Genomic DNA, 22544 nt, shown 5'->3' with positions numbered 1-22544 from the left:
AGGGGTTTAGTGCCGCCTGTAGCCCAGGACGTGATCCTGGAGACCCTAGATCGAGTCCCGCATCGGGCTTCCTGCATGGAGCCTGCTTCTCCCTCTGCCTGTGTCTCTGCCTCTCTCTCTCTCTCTCTCTCTGAATGAATAAATAAATAAATCTTTTTAAAAAAAGATTTTATTTATTTATTTATTTGTTTGTTTGTTTATTTATTTATTTATTTATTATTTAAGAGAGTGAGCAGGAGAGGAAGAAGCAGACTTGCCACTGAGCAGGGAGTCTAATGTGGGGCTGGATCCCAGAACCCTGGGATTGTAACCTGAGCTGAAGGCAGGTGCTTAACTGACTGAGCCACCCAGGTGCCCCCTATGAATCCATTCTTAAAGACAGCATTTCTTAAGGTTTGGCCTCAAATCAATCCGTACAGAATCATTTGTTATAAAGACAGAATCCTGGGCTACAGTCCAGTCTATAAAAATCATAATCTCTGCAGATGGGATCCAGAAATACAAATGTTAAACAAACACCTGGATTCCAACAAAGTCATAGACAAAGGTAAATGGAAAACAATAAAACACCTAGAAACTGGAGAAGACATAACAAAAACTGTAATGCATATTTGAATTCACAAAAAAAAATCCTCAAGCAACTAAAAATCAAATAGTAAGCATGTGGTTATGTATTTCAGGAATCTAGGAGCTTCAAGGTTTGTTTGTTTGTTGTTTGTTTGTTTGTTTTTAATTAACTAAATTCCATACTTCCTTTTTTCAATTTCCTTAGTTTTTACCTATTATCTTTTTTCTGTTCCAGGATTCCATGTGACATTTAGTCATCGTGTCACCTTAGGTTCCTCTTGGCTGTGATGGTTGGAGTTTCAGTTTTTTTTTTTTAAGATTTTATTTATTTATTCATGAGAGACACACAGAGAGAGGCAGAGACATAGGCAGAGGCAGAAGCAGGCTCCCTGCAGGAAGCCCAATAGGGGACTCGATCCCGGGACTCTGGGATCATGCCTTGAGCCAAAGGCAGACACTCAACTGCTGAGCCCCCACGCATCTCTGAGTTTCAGTTTTTAAGGCCTAGAGAGTTAGACCTGGAACCCAAGCCAGGACCTCAGAAGTGTTGGAAGAAGCAATCCTCTCTGGGATCTGAGCACTGGTTGGTTATATTGACATTCTGGTTGGTTATATTGCAAACGCAAACCTCTGTTCTTTACGGGGCCATTTCCCAGGGTAGTGTTTACAGCAAGCAACCTTGAGAGATGAGGTAATGCCTTCTTCTGGCACAAAGAACAGGCTCATTCTTCTGTAACAAAACCCACTGTATGCGTAGGCATGCAAGTGGGCCCTTCTGCATCATCCCCCTGGTGGGACTTGGTGGGTAAAGTGAATTGACACAAAAATGATGCTCATCCTGCTTGCTGTATAGTGTCTCTGACCCAAGAATCTCTTGCCTCCTGCCAGAATCCATGAAACAGTAATAGATTAATGTATTATATTGTAAGTAAGGTAAAATTTCAGCCTGAAATAGTGAAATCTACCCACTGGCAAAGTTAACAAAGAAGCTTGGCTATCTCTGGCTGAGCTCTGGGGAGGGAAAACCCCTTAAGAAATCAACAACTTGGCCCTACATGAGTTAAGATCTGCACTTTGAATATCCATATAATAAAATCCCTGTGTCTAGTAACTGATTTTCTATAGCTCATGGAAAAAGTATAACAACATGAGCCATATCACACTACTCAGGATTCTCACAGGACCAAAAAAAAAAAAAAAAAAAAAAATCAAGACCCCTTAAAGATGAAAGTATAGTTTAAAACTTTAGGAAATAATCCATCATAGCAAGAGCCAGAAGTTACAACAAATAGGATCAGAGCTCCCCACACATGGGCTAATAGAACTACATGCTAAAGGAGAATATAAAATTAGTATAATTAAGGCCTAAAAGAAGGAATAAAAAATAAGAAAAGAAGAGGACTCTGAATAAAGATCAGGCTAGATTTGGAAGCATTAGATGGGAAAACATAGCTCTTAAAGAAGATAAAACTCAAGGGACAGGTTAAACAGCTGGTTAGATAGAACTGAAGAGAGAAGTTAATAAATTGGAAGATATATCTGAGGAAATCACCCAGGGTGTAGCATAAAAATAGAGTGGAAAAATATGAAAGGGAGGTAAAAAGAAATGAAAAATAGAATGAGAAAGTTTTATATGCATCTAACTAAACTTCTAGAGGGAAAGAATAGAGAAGAAGCAGCAGCAGCAATATTTGAAGAGATCTTAGAAAATTTTCTAGAACATTTGAAAAGTGTATAGCAGTCTTTCAGTTGTTCTCCAGTGTATGTTCTCCCTTCATCTAATACAATGGGCCTCAGAGTGAGGTCCCAGAACAGCAGCATTGGCATCCCCTGACAACTTGCTAGAAATGCAAATTCTTAGCCTCATCCAAGACCTACTGAATCATATACTCAAAAGTGGGGCTCAGGAATCTGTGATTGATTGATTTTTATTATTAATTAATTAACTTATTTATTTATTCATTCATTAGATACACACAGAGAGAGGCAGAGACATAGGCAGAGGGAGAAGTAGACTCCCTGTGGGGACCCTGATGTAGGACTCGATCCCAGGACCCTGGGATCACCACTTGAGCCAAAGACAGAGACTCAACCACTGAGCCACCCAGGTGCCCCAGAATCTCTGTTTTAATAAGCTTTCCAGTGATTCTGATAAATGATAAAGTTTGAGAACCACTGTTCTATCATAATGGAATCTTGATTTTTATTTTAATTAGTTAACTAATTAAAGAATGAGAGAGCACAAAAGAGAGTGGGTGGGGAAGGGGAGAGGGAGGGAGAGAGAGAGAATCGTTTTTTTAAAAATATTTTATTTATTTATTCACGAGAAACACACAGAGAGAGGCAGAGACACAGGCAGAGGGAAAAGCAGGCTCCTCACAGGGATCGCCATGTGGGACTCAATCCCTGGACCCAGGATCACACCCTGAGCTGAAGGCAGACGCTCAACCACCAAGCCACCCAGGCGTCCCAGAGAGAGAGAGAATCTTAAGTAGGCTCCACACTCAGCAGTGTGGATCCCAACCCAGGGCTCGATCTCATCACCCTGAGGTCAGGACCTAAACCCAAATCAAGACTCAGAGTGCTAACTACTCCTTGTACACACTTTCGACCACTATTTATATTTTCAGCCTTGTCCCTCCACTCCTCTGCTGCCCCGGTCCACTTTCTGAAGTTCTTTGATGTAAATTATCTCGTTTCTTATCATCTCTCCCCTCTTTCCGCAGGTTCTCAGGCCATTTGTTTTGGGCTTTCTTTGCTCTGTTTGGTCACTTACCACAGGTCTGTGCGTGGTGGGCCATGGTTAGGCTTTCCGGCAGAAAGCGCCTATCTGGACAAAAGTGAAAAGTTAAGGCATGGACAAGGAAATGCTGCAGACGCTGGACACACCAAGAATTTCAAGTCCCTGAACCTGAACCCAGAATCAGGACCCAGATGCCCCAAGCTGTTTCCAGGTGCTGATACAGCTGCTCCAGCAGAGGTGGGATTGTAAACCTGGGAGCTTTATTTGGAAGCTCCTCAGGCCTGTTGACTACAGACGGCACCAGCCCAAGCATCTGCCTGTGAAGGACAGAAGGAAAACACAAGAATTCACACTCACTGAGTGTCTCCTTTGTCTGAGTCAGGTGTTGGCAAACTTATTTTTATGAAGGGCCGGATAGTAAATATTTTAAGTTTTGCAGGCCATCGGGCCTTATCTCCTTGTAGCTATTCACCTTTGCCATGGCAGCAGGAAAGCAGCCATAAACAACACATCAATAAATGGTTTTGGCAGCATTCCAAGAAAACTTCATTTACAAAAACAGACAGTGGGACACATTTGGCCCATTGACTGCAGATCGCTGATCCCTGGTCTAAGTTATTCTCACAACTTTTCATGTTTGATGAAGACTGTGAGACAGTTGTTCAGGATTTGTGGCTATCAGTTATTTGAAAACGCAGAAGTTTGAAGACTTTTTAAAAATCTTCTGGCTTCTTTTGCTGGTGTTGTCAGCTCGATAGCTCTTTTTTCATAGATAATCTTTCTCTTCTTGGTTACTTTACGGTTTTGTTATAATAAATATGTTGAGTTGTGGATTTTGTTTTATTTATCTTGTTTAGAACTCAATATGTTTCTTTTTTGAAAGATTTTATTTACTTATTTGAGAGAGAGAGAGAGAGAGAAAATGTGTGCACAAGAGTGGCAGAGGCAGAGGGAGAAAAACAGGGTCCTTGCCAAGCAGGGAGCCTGATGTAAGACTTGATCCCAGGACCCTGAGATCATGATCCAAGCCAAAGACAGACGCTTAACCAACTGAACCACCCAGGTGTCCTAGAATTTAATGTATTTCTAACTGAAGATGTGTATCGGTTAGGACTAGATTTAGCTATAACAGAAAACCTCCCAAAAAAGTGATCTTAGGCAGGATAAATATTTATTTCTCTCTCATGTAAAAGTCAAGCTATTATATTGGGGCACCCAGCTGGCTCAGTCTGTAGAGCACATGACTCTTGATCTCAGGGTAGCAAATTCAAGCCCCACATTTGGCATAGAGCTCACTTAAAAAAAAAAAAAGTTATCTTGTTGCTCTGCCATTCACAACCTGAACTTGTGGTGCAAGATAGTGGTATCTACATTCTAAGCAGCAAGATTCTCACCTTCCTGGTGAGAATAGGGAAAGGGCATTATGTACTGTATCTCTTAAGGAAGGTTCTCAGAGGCTGCTGCATTACCTTCTTTTTATAACCATCCCATTGAACAGAACTTACATGGCCACACCTAAATACAAGAAAGTCACATGCCCAACTAAAAATCAGGATTCTATGGGGCCCCTGGGTAGCCAGTTGGCTAAACATCGGACTCTTGATCTCAGCTCAGGTCTTGATCTCAGGGTCATGAGTTCAAGCCACATGTTGGGCTCCATGCTGGGTGTGAAGCCTACTTAAAAAAAATAAAAAAGCCACACACATGCACACATAGCTTAAAGTATTGTTTAAAACTAAATGGTATTTGTTCTTTATTTTTTCCTGATGTTAGTAGTACTACATACTTGGAGGGTTTTTTTTAAAGATTGTATTTGTTTATTCATGAGGGACACAGAGAAAGGCAGAGACACAGGCAGAGGAGAAGAAACAGACTTCCTGTGGGGAGCCTGATGCGGGCCTCAATCCCAGAACCCTGGGATCACTCCCTGAGCCAAAGGCAGACGTTCAGCCACTGAGCCACCCAGGTGCCCTACATAATTTTTTTAATGCATTATCATTTAGAAATGTGTAAAGCAGAAGATAAAAGTTTCCCAGTAGTCCCTACACTATATCCCCAAAGGCAACTATTGTTAACCATCTCTTGATATGTTCACACATGTTTTTCTATTTAAGTATAAGAGGTCCTGGTATTTTTTTTTAAGATTTTATTTGTTTATTCATGAGAGACACACAGAGAGAGGCAGAGACATAGGCAGAGGGAGAAGCAGGTTCCCCTTTGGGGACCCCGATGTAGGACTTGATCCTAGTACCTTGAGCTGAAGGTAGATGCTCAGCCACTGAGCCGCCCAGGCGTTCCAAGAGGTCTCAGTTTGATTCCTGTAACAACGGCCAAAATAACAGTTTTTTTTTGTTTTGTTTTTGTTTTTGTTTTTGTTTTTAATAGCAGGGTTTAAAACAAAATCAATGCTTCTCTCTCAGTCACATAATGGTCTAAAAGCAGTCCAGAGCTAGTATTGTAGTTCCACAGTGCTGGGATCCTAGGTCCCTTTGCTACCAGTTTTCTGTCATTCTCAACACATTAGTTTTTATCTAGTGGTCTAAGAGAGCTGCTAGTGATCTAGTTACCACATCCATATTCCAGCCAGCAAGATGAGAGAATCAAGGCCACTCCCCCTTTTCATGCAACTGCCTGAGAAAGTTGCCTGTAATACTTCTGCTCACACCCTATTGGGTGGAACATAATCACATGACCACACCTATTTGCAAGGGAGAGTGGGAAATGTAGGCTTTAGCTGGCTCTAGTTGGGCAATGATGTGCCCAGCTGAAGTTTGGGATTTCTTTTAAATAAAGGAAGGAGGTGAGAATGAGTATCAGGAGACAACTAGCAATCTCTGCTATAGAGTATTTACATATACATATTTAAAAATATTTTTATTTCCAGAAATAAGGAATCTATACATATTTAGCATCTCTGCCTTAATTATGAATTTAGAGTCAAGGATCATCAGAGATTTGGGGAAAGCCCCTAGATGGAAGTCAAAATGAACTAAAAAATGAACTCAGACAAAACAGAGGCAGACAATGTAAGGAGAAGAAGAATATGTAACAGCAGAAATAACCTGTAATTTATAGCTCATCTATGAAATGAGTAGAGGATGCTATTAAAAAAGAAATACTCAGGGGCTTCTGGGTGGCTCAGTTGGTTAAGAGTCTGCCTTTGGTTCAGCTCATGATCCTCTCCTTTCAGGGTCCTGGGATGGAGTTCCACATGGGGCTCCCTGCTCAGCAGGGAGTCTACTTCTCTCACTCCTCCCACCACGCCCATTTATTCTTTCTCCTCTCAAATAAATATAAAATCTTTAAAAAAAAAAAAAAAAGAAATATTCAGAAACCAGGACAAAGCTCTTAGAAGTTAAAAATATAGCAGAAATAAAAGTTCAATAGCAGGGCCAGAGGAAAAAGTTCAGAAAATGTATCAGGAAACAGCAACAAAAGAAAAAGAAAATAGAAGAGAAAATAGAAGAAAATTAGAAGAGTACCTTAGAAGATCTATTAACTGACTAATAGATTTTCCAGAAAGAGAGAGCAAAGTAAATGAGAAGAAAATTATCAAAAAATAAGAGATTTTTGTGGTGCCTGGGTGGTTAAGCAGTTGACTTTGGATTTCAGCTCAGGTGGTGATCTCAGGGTCCTGGGATGGAGCCCCACAATGGGCTCTCTGCACAGTATGGAGTCTGCTTGAGGATTCTCTCACTCTTTCTCTGTCCCCCCCTCCCTGCTTGTGCTCTCTCTCTCTCTCTCTCTAAAATAAATCTTAAGAAGAGATGATTTTTCAGAACTGAAGGATACAAGTGTCCAGTTTCTACACACACATCACTGCCCAGCACACTGGCCAACAACAAAAGCCCCACACCAAGACAAACATCATAAAACATCAGCACATTAAGCCTTCAGAGAATGGGGGTGGAAAAACACAAATAAACAATAAGGGCCCTCAAAAACCAGGTCACCCACAAAGGAAACAGTGTGAATGGCCTTCTCAATAGCAATGCTAGAAGTGAGAAAACAGTGAAGCAATGCATTCTCAGATCTAAGTGAACAGGATTTCCAATGAAGAAGGCTATTCTTAGCCACACTATCAATCAAATATGAGGGTAAAATAAACAGACGCAGACACACACAGTTGCGAGGATTTTGCTTTATGTACTCTTTTTCTCCCCCTCAGGAAACTATTGGAGAATGTTATCCACTAAAATGAAGGAGTACATGAAGCAGGAGTACAATCTGGGGTGTGGGAAGCAGGTCAGAGGACCAGGGATGAAGGGATCCCTCAGGATGATGGTGGGAGCAGTGCCAGCACCAGGGCAGGGCAGCAGGCCCACAGAGTGACCAGTCCAGGGCGGAACAAGAAGTGAAAGTGCTCTAGGAGAGAAGGTTCCCCCAGACTGACCATTCATAGGCTCAGTCATGTCTTCCACTGTTCTACTGGAGAGTTTGGGAAAGGATTTGTAATGGGGTGAGAGAAATCTAAGCATACAAAAACCAGAGGCAGTAATTAACTCCCCCCTCCCCCCTGCCCCACAACTGTACAAAAAACGGAACTATAGTACGCTATTACAAACACTTACTACCGACATACCAAAAATGATCATATAACGACATTGAAAGAATGGGAGCAGGGAACATCATACTTTTGTTGAGAATACAAAACAGCCAGAGCGTCCCCTTCCATAATAGAAAATGAATAGTCAAAATCTAAAACTGAAAAACAAAATCAGAAGACAGCAGGACAAGCTTATTTATAGTGGGAAATGGGAATTACTTCTTTTAAAAAGTATAGGCCTTGTAAAACTGTTGTAGTCACAACAGTACTTATTTGATTAAAAAATTGAAAATGATCAGGTTAGCCATAATAAGAATGGAAATGGGATGAATATCTTCCAGATCAGATTAGGGAAATGTGAAAGTAAAAACCAGCCATTCAATACCATGAAATGCAGATGTGGCAGCTAAGTGAGTTGGGGAGTTGCTGGACGAATATGATGGAGTTAGCTCATTACCCATTCCTGGGTCCTTCTGGGCCTTCTTGTGTGTCAGAAGATAGGATTCTGAATGCTATTTTGGTTCTTCCAGTCAAATTTTCTCTTATTTTACTTGTAAGGTGGAAGTGAAGCAGAGCCTGGGCGTGTGCTGTTTCTGTGGGCGAGGACTGCTGTGGAAGTGTCTGATTTCTCCGTGGTGGCTTATCATGACACAAGCTAAACGGTTTCAGGAGCTGGCAAGTGTAGTGACAGCTTTCTAATTTAATAAGTGGCTTCCAGATTTCAGAAGGGCAGTGGCTCTTTAGGTGGCCTGGTTCTACAGCATGCCTCTCAAAGTCACTCCTGAATGTTCAACCTAGAATCTGTTTCTTTGGCCCTCAAGAGAAATCCTCAAGCTATTATTTTTAATTTATTTTATTTTATTTTATTTTATTTTATGTTTTTATTTTATGTTTTTCTTTTAAAGAGTTTGAAGATTTTATTTATTTAATCATGAGAGACACACAGAGAAAGGCAGAGACATAGGCAGAGGGAGAAACAGGCTCAAAGAGGAGAGACCAATGCAGGGCCCCAGGATCACCACCTGACCCAAAGGCGGATGCTGAACCACTGAGCCACCCAAGTGCCCCTCAAGCCATTTTTATACCCTATAATAAATCCTTTTGGACTTCATCTAGAATGAATTCTGTTCTCTGAAACTGAACCCAGACAATATAACAGGAAGGTAGGAAATAAGATGTAAAGTACCGTAGATACCACAACATATAACAGAAAAGTTCAATTATAATTGGAATTAATCCAATCATAATAAGACAAGCTAAACCCTAGCTACTAGAGATATAGCATCGTATTAAAATTTCTAAAAGATCCAGCTGTATGCTACGAGACACACAAAACACGGCGAAATACTGTAACACAGTAGTTAAAACAATCATGAACGCAAACGAATCTCAAAAACATAATAGGAAATGAGAAAAGCTGCAAAAGATTATTTAGCAGGATGTCAGTTTTGTAAAACCGAAAGACAGAAATTGGCATTCTGTGCAGTCGGCAGACCCACACACACATCATATGTAATAACACTATAAAAACGGGAGTAGGGGGATCCCTGGGTGGCGCAGTGGTTTGGCGCCTGCCTTTGACCCAGGGCGCGATCCTGGAGACCCGGGATCGAGTCCCACGTCGGGCTCCCGGTGCACGGAGCCTGCTTCTCCCTCTGCCTGTGTCTCTGCCTCTCTCTCTCTCTGTGTGTGACTATTATAAATAAACAAAGAAAAAAATATTAAAAAAAAAAAAAAAACGGGAGTAGGGATGATAGGCACCAACTTGAGCCCAGTGACTGGGGAGGAAGGAGAAGTGATGAGGGTGGGGTGGGGCTTTAGTTAGGTCTAATTTTGCATTTCTTTAATAAGTACCAAGTAAAAGGAGCAAAACGTTTTAAGTTTAATCCCGCGTGGGGGGCGTGGGTGTCGTCAGCATAACCTGCGCGGGTCCGCGTGTCTGCAGCGTGTCCTAGTTTACACAACACAGGCCCACGCGCTGCAGGGTCCCGGCGGCCTCCCGGCCCCGCGCGGTCGCGGGGGAGCAGCTCTGGGCTGCAGAGGCGGGGGGCGGCAGGGGGCGCCTGGCCGCAGCCGGGGTCCGCGGAGGCCCCCGGGGAGGCCCGGAGAGAGCCCGGACGAGGGGCCCGGGCTGGGGAGCGGAGAGCTGGCCCCGGGGCGGGGATGGCGGCTGCCGGCTGCGCTCGGCGCCGGGGGGCTCTAAACCCCGAGACGCGGCTTGGGGAGCCCGGCCTGGCGCCCGGCCGGACCGCGAGCGGACCCCCCGAGGGCGCCGCGGCCCGGGAGCAGGCCCGCCAGCGGCCGTAGGCCCCGCAGCGCGGCAGGGCGGGCTCGGGCTTCGGGGGCGCCGCGGCGGGCCGGGCCGGGGGCGGGGCGGGGGCGGGGGGGGGGCGCGGGGCCAGAGCCGGTTCTGCAGCCGCGCTCCGAGCCTCGCGCCAGGGTCCCCCGCGCTGGGGCCCGGCGGGCACACGGCGGCTCCCCACGTCGGAGGCGGCGCGCTCTGCCCGCGGGGCTCGCGGGCCTGGGCCCGGGTGGGGGCGGCGGCTGCAGCGCGGGGCCGGGGCCGGGGCCGGGGCCGGGGCCGGGGCCGGGGCCGGGTCTGGGCCGGGCGGCGGGCGGCGGGCGGCGGGCGGCGGGCGGCGGGCGGCGGGCGGCGGGCGGGCCGCGCCGAGGGCGGGGCCGGCCGCGCGGGGGCGGACCTCGGCGCGCTCGCGGCCGCTGGCTGGCTGTGGGGCCGCGGCGGCCGGGGTGCCGGGTCGCGCCGAGGACTGGCCTTCGGGCGGCGGCTCGGGCGGCCTGCGGACCCACGCGCGGGCCGACGCGCAGGCCCCGCGCGCGCCGTGTCCCCCTCCCGCCGGGCCGGGCCCGCGCCATGGCCGCCTCGCCGGGCTCGGGCAGCGCCAACCCGCGGAAGTTCAGTGAGAAGATCGCGCTGCACACGCAGCGGCAGGCCGAGGAGACGCGGGCCTTCGAGCAGCTCATGACCGACCTCACCCTGTCGCGGGTGAGCGCGGGGGCCCGGGCGGGGACGGGGCCGGGGCCGGGGCCGGGGGCGGGGGCGCGCGGGCCGCGGCGGCGGGGCCAGGCCAGGGGCCGCGCGGGGGAGCGGGGCGGGGCGGGGCGGGGGCCGCGAGCGGGGCCGCCGCGGCCGCGGCCTGGGCGCGTCCCCTCCCGCCGGCCCCGGCCCCGGCCCCGGCCCCGGCCCCGGCCCCGGCCCCGGCCCCGGCCCCCGGCGGAGCCCGCGGGGGCGTCTGGGGCGCGGGCCCGAGGGCAGGGGCCGGCCGGGCGCGGCGGGCGGCGGGCGGCGGGCGGCGGGCGGCGGCGCGAGGGCGGCCGGAGGGGGAGGGCGAGGCGAGCCGAGCCCCGGGAGGAAATCACAAACAGCTCGCGGGCGGGCGGCGCGGCTTCTCGTTCTCCGCACATCCTCCGCCGGCCGCCGGTGCACGGCGGGGCCGGGGAGAGCCGGGGGCGCCGTGAGCCGGGGCCGCGGTGCGGGCGGGGGTCGCGCGCCGAGCGAGGCTTTCCTCTGTGTCCCGCGCGGAGGTGCCTCCTCGGTGGCTGGCCCGCGTCGGCCCGGGGATTTAACGAGACCTGGCAAGGTGCACGGCGTCGCTGGCGACGGAGGAGGGTCCAGGAGCAATGAGTAAGGCGCGAGCCGGGACAAACACCCGGAGGTTGGGAAACCGTTGAGGGAGGCAGTGGAGGATGGAGAGCCAAGAGGAGTGTCCGCGCAGGGCTGCGGGGAGGAGGGTCAGCGCGAGCGGGCCAGGCCTTGAGGCTCCCGCGCGCTGACCTTGAAGGACCGTCGAGAACCCGGGGGAGGACGCGCAGATGCTGGGCCGGGGGCAGCCTCCCCGGGGAGCTGCGAGCGGACTTGCACGCTGCGGCGCCAGCTCGCCGGCGGCGCACGCGTTACTTTTTTGGCCAAGCACGGTGTTTGGGAAAGCTTCTTCTCGAGTCTTGTTGCCAGAACTTTTTAATTGGGAGATTTTCATATAAAACCCTTTTCTTTCTTTCTTTCTTTCTTTCTTTCTTTCTTTCTTTCTTTCTTCTTTCTTTCTTTCTTTCTTTCTTTCTTTCTTTCTTCTTCTTCTTTCTTTCTTTCTTTCTTTCTTTCTTTCTTTCTTTCTTTCTTTCTTTCTTCCTTCCTTCCTTCCTTCCTTCCTTCCTTCCTTCCTTCCTTCCTTCCTTATTTATATTTATTATTGATTTATTTTTTTATTTTTTTCCCTTCCTCCCTTCCTCCGGGCCCCTTCCCCAGTCTCCCCCCTCCTTTTCTTCTTTTCCTATCTTTATATACATATACATATACATATACATATATATATTTAAAATTGGGAGACATGGTAGCAGTTTTCCTGAATTCCCATACGACAGCTTTTGGCTGGAGCTGGATGATGGTCGCCCCCTCCCCTGGAGTGTGGATTCTCTCTAGTTGACCACACCACACCCTGTCATGAGCTCCCACACCACAGCTAGGTGTCATTTGCCATTTATCATGTTTTTGATGTTTTCTTTAAGTGAAGTAAAAGGGAAATGAAATATTTATTCTTTTTTTCTCATATTTTTATGGTAAGAAAAATATAGAGAGATAAAGAAGGCCGAGCGGGTTTTTTTTTTTTTTTTAATATATTTTATTTATTTATTTGAGAGAGAGAGAGGGAGAAGCAGACTCCTCACTGAGCAGAAAGGCCTGATGTAAGTCCTGGATACCAGGATCTAGAGATCATGACCTGAGCCCAAGGCAGATGCTTCATGAACTAAGCCGCCCAGGAACCCCAAGGCTAAGGATTTCAATAAAATTATTTTTTAACACCCTGAATAGCTTTACTCATTTATTATCTACTTGGTGTCCACAGGCATATACATACATGTGTGACCTTGGTTAGATTCAGGGATGAGCATGATGAGCTAGCTGAGAGCACATTGAGAATGGTTGGGTGAAAGCTGAGGCTTAATGCTGGGATGTGTGTTGTTATGTGTTGTTTAGCTAAAATGTGTATACGAGTATAGGCACTCTGTATATATACCTAGAGTTGATCCAATCTCCACCAATTCATGAACCCTCTTTGTTTTTATTTATTTATTTTTTAAAAGATTTTATTTATTTATTCATGAGAGACAGAGAGATAGGGAGGGAGGCAGAGACACAGGCAGAGGGAGAAGCAGGCTCCATGGAGGGAGCCCGATGTGGGACTTGATCCTGGGACTCCAGGATCACGCCCTGGGCCGAAGGCAGGCGCTCAACCGCTGAGCCACCCAGGGATCCCCTGTTTTTTATTTTTATTTTATTTTTATTTTTTTTTAATTTATTTATGACAGTCACAGAGAGAGAAAGGGAGAGAGGCAGAGACACAGGCAGAGGGAGAAGCAGGCTCCGTGCACCGGGAACCTGACATGGGATTCGATCCCGGGTCTCCAGGATCGCGCCCTGGGCCAAAGGCAGGCGCCAAACCGCTGCGCCACCCAGGGATCCCTGTTTTTTATTTTATTTAAAAAATATTTATTCATGAGACACACAGAGGGGGAGAGAGAGAGAGAGAGAGAGGCAGAGACATCAGCAGAGGGAGAAGCCGGCTCTGTGCAGGGAGCTGGATGTGTGACTCGATCCCAGGACCCCGGGATCATGCTTTGAGCCAAAGGCAGATGCTGAACCATTGAGCCACCCAGATGTCCTCAAGAACCCTCTTTAAAGCATCCCTGATAGATAAAGCCATGAGTAATGTATAGACTTTTTTTTTTTTTTTTGTATAGACTTTTTTTAAGGCAAAATTTTTTCACAGATCCTCTGTTTATTTAAATGAGTTTAGTTATGTTACTTAAATATGTTCAGACATACACTTGTATATAAAGTCCTCTGATAGTGGCTGTGGTACAAGTACCATAACTAAAAGACATGCACAAAAAAAAAGACATGCACAAAATAAATTCACTCAATGTTAAAAATGCAATAAATTCAAAATCATGTTAATTTTATATGACATAAGCTATTTTGCTGAACTCAATTGAAACTCTCAGTATGGATATGATGCTAGCCCCTATAGCTCAGGTTTTCTTGAGTTAGCAAGGCTGATCTGGTATGCCCCATGGGGTAACTCAATTCAGCCACTACTTTTCTCTATTCTAATTACGATAGAATTATGATGTCACTTTGCCCCTCACCTGGAACAGGGCATCATTTACATGTTAGTTCCTCCTGTGTTCTTTTTCTGCTACCAATTACAGGTACAGTAATACTGTTTTGGTCCACTGTGTTTATATTTTTTAATATATTAAAAAATTTTTTAAAGTAATCTCTATGCCAACCTGAGGCTCAAACTCACAACCCCAAGATCAAGAGTCACACGCCCTTCTAACTGAGCCAGCCAGGCACCCCAGGTCCAACATGTCTATAAACACAAGGGCAGAAGAGAACATTGAATTTGCCATGTTGTATTTGCTTATTTAAAAATTTTAAGGATTACTTTTATAATGAAATTTACAAAACTGAACACTTCTCATGGAGAACTCTTAAATTTCCAGGCATATGTCCATAAACCTCCAAGGGTCCAAAGATCCCAGATGGAGAAGAATCCATCTAGCTCATTATTGTATGTATGTACGTATTTATGAGAGCAGGGGAGGAGCAGAGAGAGGATCCTAAGCAGGCTCCATGCTCAGTGTGGAGTCAGTCTCACAACCCTGAGATCATGACCTGAGCTGAACTCAAGAGTTCAAGTGCTCAACCACTTAGCCACCCAGGCAGCCCCCAACCACTTCGTTATTGGTACTAGATGGCAGATACACTGACTCTCCATTATCAGCCCATGACAGACATCAATAATCAATCTAGATATTCTTTCCTCTCTGAGCCCGGGTTGGGTTCCAAGGCATTCTCTGCATAATCAGAGCCAATCCTTTGGAGTTAGGATTAAATCCTATTTACCTAGTAGGTGGGGTAGACTAGATTATGGGGAATATTTCACTCTAGCTTTAGGGGTTCAGCCTTATTAGGAAACAGTGGGAATATTTGAGAAGAGAATACTAGGGGGATTACTTTAGTGGTGGTACCTGGGATAAAAAGTAGAGGCAGATATGCCTGGAAAGATGCTGTTCTGTTGTTCATTCATTAATTTGTCATTACTGGAATACCCTCTGTGGTTAATGGCAGGGAGAGGTGAAGACATGGTGTCTTGCTTCAACGGTCTCATTTATTTGTTTATCAGATACTTATTGAGTCCCTAGTGTGTTCCAGAGGTTAGGATGGACACTGGAGATTTCAATAGTGAGCAAGCAAAATACAGTCTCCTCATGAATTTTAGGATTTAATGGAGAAAATAGTCCTTTGACAAGTAAGGACACGTTTTGATGAATATTACAAAAGGGGAAACAGATATAACTCTGGGAATGGATAGTAGGAAGTCCTCAACTCTTCTAGTGGCCTGAAGGATTAGTATGGGGGTGGCAAACTGTTCCAGGGTATGAGGCTCAGCAGGGGGACAAGGAGGGTGATTTGAGTTGAGGCATTCACAGGGATCTGATTGTAGAGACAGGATTTGGGACTTGATCCTGAGGACAATGGAGAATCATGAAGGGATGGGAGCAGGGGAGATTTGCATTTTATTTTTTTTTTAAATTTTTTTTTAATTTTTATTTATTTATGATAGTCACACCACAGAGAGAGAGAGAGAGGCAGAGACACAGGCAGAGGGAGAAGCAGGCTCCATGCACCGGGAGCCCGACGTGGGATTCGATCCCGGATCTCCAGGATCGCGCCCTGGGCCAAAGGCAGGCACCGAACGGCTGCGCCACCCAGGGATCCCGAGATTTGCATTTTAAAAGGATACCTTTAGCTCCAGAGTGGTGGATAGAACTGAGGGGAAGGTGGCAGAGAAACTATTTGGAGGTTGAGATAGTAGTCCAGGAGATGTGATGATGGCCTTGACACTAGGATGGGAACAAGAGGGAAGCAGAGGGGCAAAAAAATCAGTAGGGAGCTAGAAATGACCAGACTTGGCGAATGAATGATCCCCAGCTTTGAGACTAGAGCCATTTCAGGGTATCCTCCAGTAAGAACTGGAGCACTGGCTGGAGCAAGGTGGGAACAGAGGCCTCAGTGTCAGGAGTTGCTGGTTTTAGGTGCCTGTGAGGCATTTAAGTAGAGATGGTCCTGTAGGCAGTTGTTTATATGGCCCTGGAGCCATTGAAGGATCTCCAAATAAGGAGGGAAGTCTAGGCTAGTGATATAAACGTGGGAACCTTCAGTGTGTAGTTGTAGTAGATTTCAGCTGCCTAAGAATTTCTAGAACGCATCTTGCAAATTGGTGACCTAAATTCTAATTTGGTCCTTGCGGGGATGTGGGGGTATGTGTGTGCCTGAATATGTTTTAAAAAAAAAAATTAGGACCAACAGTGAATATTGGGATTTTACATTACAGTCTGGATTCTGGATTCTTTTGAAAAATGAAATAATCTAACAGCCCTCATCCTACATTTCTGCATGATAGCAGTTGCCTGGAGCCCCATGGTGGCTTCCCCCATTGGAAAGTGCATAGATGTGTTCAGTTTGCCACAGTTCCTTATGATTCCAGCAGCTTCGCTTACTTCTCTTCTGCACTTGGCCCCTGCAGACGTTTGAGTTTGTAAGCCCTGCTGTAAAGTGAAATGTGGAAAGGGCCAAGAGAAGCCCAGGGAGCTCTACCTTATAAAGAGGAGGTAGAAGGGGGGGGGGGGGCAGCAAAAAAGACCAAAGAACAACCAGAAGGGAAAGGAGAGCATGTCAACCAGCTGAGCCCAATGCTCCTGACTCAGTTTGACATGATAAGGACATGTCCTTTGGTCTAGTCAAGTGGAGGCCATTGGTAATGTTGGCGAGAGCCGCTGTGTTCACAGTGAGCTGGTTGGAATGGAGGTTGTGAGGCATCCAGGACTGAATGGAAGGAAAGAGAGACAGGACAGAGAACTTGTTCCAGAAGTTCGACTTTGAAAGACAACTTGTAGTTTGGAGAAACCACAGGGTAAACACAGCACATCAATCTCCTGGAGCGTTAATTTAGCTGGAATATTTGGGGAGAATCATTTTTATATTAAAACAAACAAATATTAGATATGTTCTGTGGCAGTGAGGCCTCCAGGAGAGGAAAAAAGATTAGACATATTGGATCTGGGTTAAATATTGAGTGCTGTCTTTTTGCCAGGTGCTATGCGGACTCCTTTGCGTTCATTATCTCATATGATTTTCACAATGGCCGAAGGGAACATGTATCTAGAATATTCTTCATTTTGCAGATGAGCAAACTGAGACTTACGAGGTATGGTTACATGGCTGATTAGTGGCAGAGCTGGGGTTTGAATATGGCCGTGCCACTGAATGTCTGTGTACTCAACTGCTTTTATTGCCTTCTCCCCCCAAGGAGATCTACTTATACCAGCAGCATCTATTGAAAACACTTTCCCCATTGAATTGCTATGATACTTTTGTCAAAAATCAATTGGCCAGATATTGTGTAGGTCTATTTTTGGATTCTCTTTTTTGTTCTATTGATCTGTATATATCTCTCTCTCTGACAGTAGCATGCTGCCAGAATTACTGTAGCTTTATGGTAAATCTGGAAACAAGGTAACAGTCTTCCAGCTTTGCTCTTTTTTTAAAGATTGCTTTCACTGTAGGTCAGATTGCTTTGGCTGTAGGTTTGTCTTTCACAGATCCATAAATTTTAGGATTATGTTGTCAGTTTCTACAAAAAGACCTGCTGGGATTTTGGTTTGTGATTGGCTGTTATGAGACTTTTTAAAAAAACGAGTTAGTGAGGCTTGGATCTCATTTCATATAGATGTTGAAGGACATTAATCCACTAAAGTGTGTGACTACAGGCTAAAGGTTGCTAACCTAAGTTAAAAGGTGAGGCATGTCGTGAAGAGGAGTGGAGGAACCAGGAATGAAATAAATGGTTGCTGATGCTCATGCATAGTGGAGGAATAATAGGGTGCAGTGAGGTCTTGGGCAAATTATAACTTAAGCCCTGTGCAAGGAGGCAGCTGCTTCTCAACTCCATGCATTGTTGCCATGCAAGTACATACACTCAGTGTTGTTTGATCTTTCAGTCAAGAGGAGTTGGAAATCCAGATTTTTATACAGTCTTCCAGTTTGAAATGAAAGTTTAAGTGGGTTAAAGTTCATTTGTAATGAAAGTTTAAGTGGGTTAAACTTCATTTCATAAAGTTTGATTAAACTTTAAGTAGATTAGACTCACATGATACTGACCCACTCAAAATATTGAGTAGGTATCATGTGAGTCAAATAGAACCCTCTAAATGTGGCCCCTGCCCCGGCCAATCTGTGGCCTCTGCCTTAGGCTACTCATTCTTCAGTGCACATTTTCATCATCAGTAAGCATGCTGGTTTTGAAGACAATGTCTAAGGTTCTTTCTAGCTCATTGATTCTAGATTTCAAAAGAGGAAAATATGAAAGTGATTTAAGGGTTTAGAAGGTAGTTGAGAATATCAACAATGAAGATGATACTTTGAGAAGTTAATCCAGAGCTTTCCATGTTATATCCCACTGTCATGTCTGTTTTCTCTTTTAATCCTTCTTACATTGTTTTTGCAGAGTAGACGGCAGAATAACTTACCCAACCACGTGGGAGCCTCAGGTTACAGAGTCAGATCTTCCAGTTGTGAATCCAGTACTCTTTTCCCTATAGTACAACAGTCTCTGAAGACTTGAGAATAGGCAGGTTGGGAGGGAGAGCAGGTGTGGGAGGGCCTCAGGCTCAGGTGAAGGCAGGTCTCTAGCTAGATTTAGAACTTAGTTTGGTTGAAGTGTCAAGGCTTTTGGGTAAAAGTTGAAGCCTTTATGAGAACTCTCTGAAGGCAAGAACTTTGGCGTATACTCAATTCATCCTAGTAAGAGTGCCTGGCACGGTTGCTGAACACACAGTCAAATGTTTTTTTGTATAAGTGAATAAATGGATGGATTGATAGAAGAAGGAATCAGTCTTGAGATCAAGGGGGTTGAGAAATTTGTCTAGAAAATTTCAAGGATAGAGAGTCAAATGCTTCTGGTAAGAGTGCTTTGAGAATGCCAAGATCAAAAGCTGAGACTTCATTCTTATAATCCAGCTGATAGATGGAAAGGCTAACTGTGTCCTCCTTCTCATATTTGACTCTTGGATCTGGGTTTTGATGAATAGATTATAGCTGCCTCCCAATGCAGTGTGTTTGAGAAATCAATTAACGATGGTTATGAGGAAGTTAAGGCCACTAAGGCAGAGACCACAGATTGGCCGGGACAGGGGCCACATTTAGAGGGTTCTATTTGACTCACATGATACCTACTCAATATTTTGAGTAGGTCAGTATCATGTGAGTCTAAGTTTTGTATGCCTCTAAAACTTCCAACCAGATATAGGTTCTTATCTTTTGGAAATGCATATTGAAATATGGAATGATACAATATATGGATTTCTTTCGATGGGCTGCTATAGGTCATTGGAATAAAGATGAATCAAGACCGATCATAAGGGGGATCCCTGGGTGGCTCAGCGGTTTAGCGCCTGCCTTTGGCCCACGTTGTGATCCTGGAGTCCCGAGATTGAGTCCCACGTCGGGCTCCCGGCATGGAGCCTGCTTCTCCCTCCTCCTGTGTCTCTGCCTCTCTCTCTTTCTCTCTCTCTGTCTATCATGAATAAATAAATAAATCTTTTTTTTTTAAAAAGAAGACTGATCATAAGATCATCGTGGAAGCTAGAAACTATTGGATGGGGTTTCATTATATTCACCTCTCTATATATTTGAAATTTTTCATAATAAATATAAAAACTGAACAAAATCAGAGCTTCAAAGGCCCAGCAATGCTTTTGATCAACCAAACTTCATTTTTCTCTGAGCTTGTAAATAGTATGATCATTGAGAGAGAAATGGAACAAAGGAAAGGACTATGGCAGATATAAGAATGTGGTGTTTTTTGCTTTGTTTGTTTTTTGCCTTTTTTTTTTTTAAGAGAGAGAGGTGTGGGAGGGGAGGGGCAGAGGGAGGGAGAAAGAGAATCTTAAACAGGTTCCATGCCCAGTGTGTAGCCTGTCTCACAACCCTAAGATCATAACCTGAGCCAAAATCAAGAGCTGGATGCTTAACCAGCCAAACCACCCAGGTGTCCAAGAATGTGGGTTTTGAGGTAGCCACAGCTTGGCCTCCTTTAGCTGTGTGACCTTGGGCAAATGTTGAACTTCCTTAAGTCTGGGTCTTCAGGTCTGTAAAAGCAGGATGACATGGTCTCCCTTGGTGGTTGTGGAGAGGGTTAGGGATGAAATGGGCAAAGCATCCAAGGATAGCATCCGGTTCATCTATATAGTAGCTTTTATTTTTATTAGACAAAGGGACTAATAATGAAAGGCTTTCAGGGTTCCCATTGCCTCTTTATTCCCCACGTGAATTATAAGTGCCAAGGGTTATATAACCACAGGGCTAATTTATTATTTTAGAAACAGAGCTCTTAAAGACCAGATTGGACCCCTTTGGGGTCTGCAAGAACTGTAACCAGTTTACTGCCTTTTGAAAAATGAAGCAAGGAGGAACTTGGAGAAGAAAGGCGTATGAAGGACACCTGGGTAGCTCAGCCGTTGAGCGTCTGCCTTCAGCTCAGGGCGTGATCCAGGATCTGGGATCAAGTTCTGCATCGGGTTCCTTCCAGGGAGCCTACTTCTCCCTCTGCCTGGGTCTCTGCTTCTCTCTCTCTCTCTCTCTCTCTCTCTCTCTCTCTCTCTGTGTCTCTCATGAATGGATAAATAAAATCTAAAAAAAAAAAAAAAGGCATATGAAAGCAGTGGGATGCCATTTGATACCTGTTGGGTTGACCTCCTTCTTTGCCACAGTTAAGGATGATATTCAAGGTTAGTGAGTTTTCTTATGACACTGTTTTCTCACATATACTCTTTATACCTGCTGGGAAAGCATTTTGATGTTATGTATTGAGAGCCATCTAAAAGCCCTTTCCCAGAGACTTAGTTATCACTTTTTGTAATGTGTTCTTAGGAAATAATTCAGAAGAAGAAATGTTATCTAACCATTAAAAAATGATTACTGTCATAGAAAAGAGTTAAGTGTAAGCATGCAAGATTGTACCTGAGTTATGATTACTGCCAGGCAGGTATTCACACACACGTAAGTGGAGGCTGGACAAGAGTACATGGAAGAGAAAACAGTTACTGTGTTAGAGTCATAGAGGATGGCTTAATTTTCAAAAGATTCTTTTACTGCTGTTAGAGATTGTGCCTGCACACCTACATATACTCAGAGACCTTACTATCATGGCTCATGGAACATTTAGAACATGGGTAAATCCTTTCCAAAAATGGATTAATCAAAAGGAAACCTAAAGGTTTTCTACCTAACCTAAAGGTTCTACCTAAAGGTAGAAAAGAAATTGAAACCAAGACTTTCACTCTTGAACCATTTTGCTGCAAAATACGCCTACTTCAATGCTTCTCTCAGATCTTCGCTGTTATCTCTCAACCACCTTGAAATCTCTTTGTTTCCAGGTCCAATTTCAGAAGCTTCAGCAATTGCGCCTCACACAGTACCATGGAGGGTCTTTACCAAATGTGAGCCAACTACGGAGCAGTGCGTCAGAGTTCCAGGTACTTTCAGATACTTCCTTTCTCCAGGCTGAATCGAGTGTAAAAAGATAGGCAGCCATTGTCTTTAGGAGGATTGGATCTTCAAGGATAAACTGGGCATAGATACAGTTCAGTATTCTTCTGGGAAGCCCATCATTCTTTTCCTAGTTTCTACAGCCTGACATAGAATTATCTCACGGTGTATTTGTATTTGTATTTGCCTCATGCTAAGGCAGCACTGTCCAGGAGAAATATACTGTGAGCCATGTATGTAATCCAGTCTTCTCTAGTAGCCACATTAAAGAAAAAGAAACAGGTACAATTAATTTTACTATTATTTAAATAACTTAAATAATTATTTAACCCAGTAGATCTGAAATGTTACCATTTCACCATATACTTGGTTTAACAAACATAAATGAGATAGTTCACATTCTTTTTTTAAATCTATACTAAATCTTTGAAATCTGGTATACTTCTAGCACATCTTGGTTGAGACTGGCCATATTGCGTGACCTTTCTGTGGTTGGTTTCTACCATGTTGGACAGTGCAGATCAAAGGCCCAGATAAGTGGTCTCTTTTGCATGTAGATTATTGCAGCGTCATAGGGTGCCTCAGTCATTCAGATTAATGTAGAACCTTGTTCTGAACAACATGGAATCAATATTTCAGACAGTGGTATAGACTACTGTTAAGATCCAAATTAGATATCCTAGTCTGAAAAATTAGGGGCCTGTCATCCAATTAAAACAATTTAAGATTTGGTTTTGAAGTTGGGATATAAACTTTAAGATAAGGGGTGAGTTGATTTATTTGAATACCTGTACATTTTAAAAATAATTCTTTCTTTGCTGTAAAAGCTGGGTTCACTTGTTTGATGATGGTCCCATAAGGCAAAAGTATTATTTGAAATAGAGACTTCCATCTGAGAGTGCTAGCAAGGGTTGTTAAATATAATGGTTATTAGAAAAAGCACAACGTGAACATATTTGTACCCTGTTACACTGAATCTTGTCTTTCATATATTGACATTGGTATCTTGCTGTACTATATATATATACACACACACACACACACACTATATGTCTGGA

General features: G+C 44.8%; 1 protein-coding gene across 2 annotated transcripts in view; it reads left to right on the top strand.

The window, feature by feature from the left end:
- Positions 1–10543: 10543 nt before the first annotated feature.
- The window catches only part of CRTC3 (CREB regulated transcription coactivator 3), a 99246-nt gene continuing 87245 nt past the window's right edge, over positions 10544–22544 (top strand). The window contains exons 1-2 of one of the 2 annotated variants that reach the window (XM_025438416.3): positions 10544–10860; positions 21375–21473. In XM_025438416.3, the coding sequence (XP_025294201.1) occupies positions 10729–10860; positions 21375–21473 (231 nt within the window). In that variant the 5' untranslated portion in view covers positions 10544–10728. The remainder of the gene's footprint in view (positions 10861–21374; positions 21474–22544) is intronic. The other variant, XM_025438415.3, reaches the window with a different exon arrangement.

Source organism: Canis lupus, chromosome 3 (assembly GCF_003254725.2).
Source record: "Canis lupus dingo isolate Sandy chromosome 3, ASM325472v2, whole genome shotgun sequence".
Classification (NCBI taxonomy): domain Eukaryota; kingdom Metazoa; phylum Chordata; class Mammalia; order Carnivora; family Canidae; genus Canis; species Canis lupus.
The sequence above is the reverse complement of the archived record's forward strand: the minus strand, read 5'-3'. Positions and strand labels throughout refer to the sequence as shown.